The sequence below is a fragment of the Asparagus officinalis genome, chromosome 4 (assembly GCF_001876935.1).
Source record: "Asparagus officinalis chromosome 4, Aspof.V1, whole genome shotgun sequence".
NCBI lineage: Eukaryota > Viridiplantae > Streptophyta > Magnoliopsida > Asparagales > Asparagaceae > Asparagus > Asparagus officinalis.
Genome location: NC_033797.1, coordinates 62,561,545 through 62,567,369, shown reverse-complemented (window position 1 = coordinate 62,567,369; position 5,825 = coordinate 62,561,545). Strand labels below are relative to the sequence as shown.

At 44.3% G+C, this 5,825-nt stretch overlaps 1 protein-coding gene across 1 annotated transcript; it reads left to right on the top strand.

Annotated features, from left to right (window-relative positions):
• LOC109838804 lies at window positions 1,094–1,726 on the top strand. Its single transcript, XM_020407229.1, has one exon. It carries the CDS (start codon window positions 1,094–1,096, stop codon window positions 1,724–1,726), a length of 633 nt encoding a protein of 210 aa, XP_020262818.1.

The window sequence follows — 5,825 nt, the reverse complement described above, 5'->3', positions numbered from 1 at the left end:
ATATGTATTTCAGTTTATTTTCAGTTGAGACATGACCTTTATTTATGAGATATCATCCTCTTTATCATGTCTATTATTATTGTTCTACTTCTTTGCCTGTTTTGTACCTACGTTTTTATTTGATCCCACTAGAGGATATTACTGTGATTGGTGAAACTTATTGTTGCACAGTGTGAGTGCATGGCAGGTTTGACATCTATGGGTTCACCTTGGACTGCAGCCATGTGTGAAAACAGGGGCATCACAGTTGGTATTAGAGCTCTAGTTCTAGTATCCTTAGGATCATCCTATGTCGAGTCATGGAGCTAGTATAGAGTTTCTTAGGATTCATGTATAGAGTCCGCTAGGAATTTCTAGAATGAGTGAGGACGATATATACGTATATCTCGAAAATTACAAAAAAAAATTTATGACTATCATACTTTGATTGAAAAGTATTTACGTGAATGATAAGTGATACGATTTTCTTATTGTTATGTGTTATATCTTTTGCCTGAGGTCTTAATACTGTATCTTATAAACTTTATTCCGAATATATAGATGGCCAGACGAGGACATGGACGGAGAGGATCCCGTACTCAGGGGGAGGGACAGACTGAACCAGAATCTGAGCAACAGTAGGCTCCACCCAAATCACATGCCGCCAGCACCACCACCACCTGTGGTCTCACCGCTAGTTATTCCCACCATCCACATCGCAGAGGAGTCCCGAGAGACCACACCAGGACTCACCCCACCATCAGTTGCAGCCATGCCGCCAGCACCACCACCACCTGTGGTCTCACCGCTAGTTATTCCCACCATCCACATCGCAGAGGAGTCCCGAGAGACCACACCAGGACTCACCCCACCATCAGTTGCAGCCGTAGAGCAGGAGGCTTGGCTCCGTTTAGTGGAGCGCTACCAGAAGATGAGGACGCCAGAGTTTCAGGGATCATCAGATTCTCTTATGGCCCACAAGTGGAAGGAGGACGTGAGTAACATTCTGGATTTACTTAACGTCGACTCAGTGCAGAAGCAGAGGCTGGCAGCTTTTAGCCTGCAGGGTGATGCAGGAGGATAGTACAGGCTTCAGTTCACTCCAGATCATCGGATGGCCCTCACTTGGGAGGATTTCGTGTATTTCTTTGACGAGCAGTACATCTCTTCCACGGCACGGGCCGGGAAAGAGCTAGAGTTGTCTAAGCTAGAGCAGGGAGATATGTCTGTGGCTGACTATAAGAGCCGATTTATCAGTCTTCTACGTTTCACGGGCATGTGGCAGTCAGGAGAGCGTCAGGCGCAGATGTTTCTTATGGGACTTCGCCCAAGTCTTCGCCGTTACCTAGTTTCTAGAAGATTCCGTTCAGTCCGAGAGGTAGCAGATGTAGTTATATCGCAGGAGACAGAGACTGCGATGTTTCAGAAGAACAAGGAGGGCAACAACAAGTCTGGACAACAGAATGACAAGGGCAAGGGCAAGAGACCTTTTGCAGGACTAGGAGGACCCCAACAGCGGGGTAAGGACTTTCATTATCATCAGCAGGGCAAGTTCAAGAAGAGAGCACAACATGACTCGAGAGCACAACCGCAATGCAAGATTCAGGGTGCATGCTATAACTGCAACAAGATCGGGCATAAGGCCAAGGACTGTCGCAGTGCGCCAGCTAGAGGCCAGCAGGGCAGAGGCCAGGGCCAGCAGCAGAATCGAGGACACGGTCAACAGCAGAACCGTGGACAGGGTTAACATCAGTAGGGCCGCGGTTACGACCATCAGCCGTAGCAGAGGATTAAGGCACTGCCAGCTGTTCCTAGGATTGAGGGGCCAGTAGGCCAGATTCGTGCTGTTCAGGAGATCCCCGAGGGACAGATGGTCCCGTATTGTAAAACCCCGAAATTTTATAATGAAATTGTGTTAATAAATAGTAATAAACCTTTCTTTTGTGATGAATAACCATATATATAGGAGATATATATGTTTATCAGTGTTTGGGAACCCATCAGGTGTATATAAGTGAAAGAAATCGAGTGATATAAGATCATCATGTGAAATACCTATCAGAAGGCATTTTTATGCTGAGCGGTCGACCGGCGCGGTCGACCGTGGCGGTCGACCGGTGCGGTCGACCGATCAGCGAGCAGAGAGTTTTTCCAGGTTGTTTTTCTTTGCGGTTTTGTTTTGGGTCTAACGGGTTTCGGGTCGGGTTAGGGAGTATATATATATATATATACCAACTCAACCTAGGAGAGCCCCTCTTCAGTTCAAGCGTAAAACCCTAGCCCCCTTTCTCTCCCCTCTCAAAACCCTAGCTGCACCTGGTGATTTGGGGAGTTTGGAAGAGTTCCAGGGGATTTTTTCGCGGATCTGAGCAAGGAGGATCATCTCCAGAGCAGTTGTAAACACCCAAGGCGAGTATCATCTCGCCCAATCCCTCACCCCTGTTTTTCCATGATTTTATTTTGGATTTTATGAGTTTTGAATGAGCCAAAATAGTAGTTTTGTATAAAAATGAATTCTCTATGGTATGGATAATAAGAATCAGAGGTTTTAGTTTATAAAAACTCACCCAATACCTGTTAAATGAAGATCTAGATCTGAAATTTTCCTAAACAAGAACTAAATCATGTTTACTGTCATTTAAACGATTTGGAGATTTTATCTCATCTTTTTTTTTTATAATATTGGAAGTATAGATTTCAAGCCTAAGATTTGTTGTTTATGTTCAGTATGATTTTAAAACCTTAGAACTCCTGTTATCATAGAGATTTTGCAAATTTTGTATCAGGTTTCGAGCTGACAGAAACCCAGATTTGGGTTTCTGTCCGCTCGGCGGTCGACCGACGCGGTCGACCGCTGAGCTCGTTTTAGGGCTTCGGTCGACCGCCAAGTTTATTCGGTCGACCGCGACGCTTGTTCGGTCGACCGCGACATTTATCCGGTCGACCGCGGTCGCCCGCCAGAATCGTGTCAGGGTTCGGTCGATCGGATCGGTCGACCGTCGAACTCTCTGTTGCATTTTCCCTGTTTTGTACATTTTTGAATATTTGTTCAGTTTCGAGTGATTTCCTGGACTATCTGACATTGGTATCTGGACTTACTAAGTACCTAGGCATGATAGAAGACCTGAGAGTACCAATTAGGGATATATACACTGTTTTGACTGTGAATTGAGATAGGGGCATGATAGAAGACCTGAGAGTACCAATTAGGGATATATACACTGTTTTGACTGTGAATTGAGATAGGTAGATTTCACTATGTATCCCAGTGATATTTTCACCATTTCACAGTCCTCGTGTTGGACTAAAATCCACAGTCCTCGTGTTGGACAAGCATTACTTCTTAGTCCTCGTATTGGACATGCATAGCTATTTTAATCCTCGTGCTGGATATACATTATCACCCGGTCCATGCGTTGGACAACGGTCACATCCGGTCCATGCGTTGGACAACGGTCACACCCGGTCCATGCGTTGGACAACGGTCACATCCGGTCCATGCGTTAGACAACGGTTATTTTCAGTTCATGAGTTGGACGTTTACTTCATGCAGTCTATGGGTTGGACGTTTAATTTATATAGTCTATGTTTTGGACACTTAATCGTTTTCTGACATGTCACTCATGTGAGTTTGACATGACACTTATGTAGATTTTGACATGATATTCATGTAAGTAATAACATGATACTCATGTGGGCTATGTCACAACACTGTTTTCATGCTCTGGTGTTCGTCGTATTTCTTTTATTATTATTACTGCACTAGAACCTTGGGTTTGGTATTTAGGAGTTTACAATTTGAGATGTAAGGTATATACATGAGGGTTTCCTTGTTTGGATTATTTCGCTCGACGTACCTATGCTCGTGTTGTAAATTTCTAAATACTAAAACCCTCTTTAGTAAGATCAATGATTTTTGATCTCTTATATATTAACTGTATTTTTCTTATACAACGAGCCATGTTCCCTTGGGGTTGGTTGTGATGTTACTCGCTAGCGCTTTGACGCTCGTTGTCCCTCCCCCTTTCAGGTCACAAGCCAGGAGCACGGAGAGCCGCAGGTTGATAGCGGACCACATTAGTGTTCAGTTTTACTTTATAGCTATGTATTTTTTTTCTTTGGGCTCCTTTGTAGTGAGGTTAGACATTTGAGGGTATTATTCTAGAAGTTGTAAAGGCTGTGAGCCTTATCTCCTTATCGTCAAATATTTGTATTTGAGACGTGTTGAGTATTTCAGTTTATCTACTCAGATCTTGACTATGTATTTCTGTATTGTTGGATGATGAGATATTTATGTGACTATTATCATTTCATCAGTATTCCTTGTATATCTCTTACCTGTTTTGTACCTACACCAGTTGTTGATTCTACTAGATAGATGTTAATTGTGATGGTGAAACATGTTATTGCACGGTGTGGTGCATAGCAGGTTTGACATTCTTGGTTTTACCTTGGACTGCAACCTTGTGTGAACCCAGGGGCATCACAGTTGGTATCAGAGCTCTAGTTCCAGTATCCTTAGGATCATCCTGTGTCGAGTCGTGGATCTAGGGTAGAGTTTCCTAGGATTCATGTATAGAGTCCGTAAGGATTTCCTAGTATGAGTGAGGACGATATATGCCAACTTGGGTTCGGGAGATGGATATTCCTAAGACCGCCTTTCTGACTCGTTATGGGTCCTTAGAGTTTTTTGTTATGCCACTTGGGCTAACCAATACACCTGCGGTATTCATGCATTTGATGAATCGGGTTTTCCGTCCATACTTGGACCAGTCCGTGATAGTATTCATCGATGACATTCTAATCTATTCAAGGTTGGAGGCAGAGCACGAGCAACACCTTCAATTAGCATTGCAGACTCTGCGGGAGCACCAGCTATATGCCAAATTCAGCAAGTACGAGTTTTGGCTATCCGAGGTCAGATTTTTAGGCCACGTCATTAGCAGAGAGGGCATTTCAGTGGATCCAGCTAAGGTTACGGTAGTACTTGATTGGGAGCCACCGACGACAGTTACCGAGATCCGTAGCTTTTTGGGTTTGGCTGGCTATTACAGGAAGTTCATTCAGGACTTCTCAAAAATAGCTACACCACTTACACGCCTTACAAAAAAGGGTGTACCTTTTGTTTGGAGCACGGAGTGTCAGGAGGCTTTTGAGACTTTGAAGACTATGTTGACTACAACGCCAGTTTTGACCATTCTTAGCAGTGATAAGACCTTCGTAGTCTACACAGATGCATCGTTAGCGGGTCTAGGAGGTGTTTTGATGCAGACCCAGAGGGTAGTAGCATACATTTCGCGTCAGTTGAGAACGCATGAACAAAACTATCCCACACATAACTTGGAGCTAGCAGCAGTGGTCTTCGCATTGAAGACATGGAGACACTACCTGTAAGGGGTACAGTTTGAGCTATTCATAGATTATCAGAGCTTGAAGCACCTCTTCTCTCAGAAGGAACTAAATCAGAGATAGCGACGATGGGTTGAGTTCATTAAGGATTATGAGTTCGCGATTCAGTATCACCCGGGAAAGGCGAATGTCGTAGCAGACGCATTGAGTAGGAAGCGTCGTCACAGGATTGCAGCTTTGAGATGTTCGTTATATCGAGATCTCCACACACTTAGCCACTTCGACTTTAGACCGGAGATTGGCGGAAGCAGCGTATTTTTAGGAGCTTTATCCGTACAGCCATCTTGGAGTGACAGAGTGGTCAGAACTCAGTGGGACGACTCTTGGATTCAAGCCCGAAAGGGGAAGATTTCCAAAGATCCAAAGACTGATTGGACCGTTGGAGCAGATGGAGGACTTCGGATGAAGGGCCGATTAGTAATGCTAGCTAATGCTCA

Excerpts from the sequence above, each read along its gene's own strand:
- LOC109838804 (XM_020407229.1), top strand. The coding sequence starts at position 1,094 with ATGGCCCTCACTTGGGAGGATTTCGTGTATTTCTTTGACGAGCAGTAC.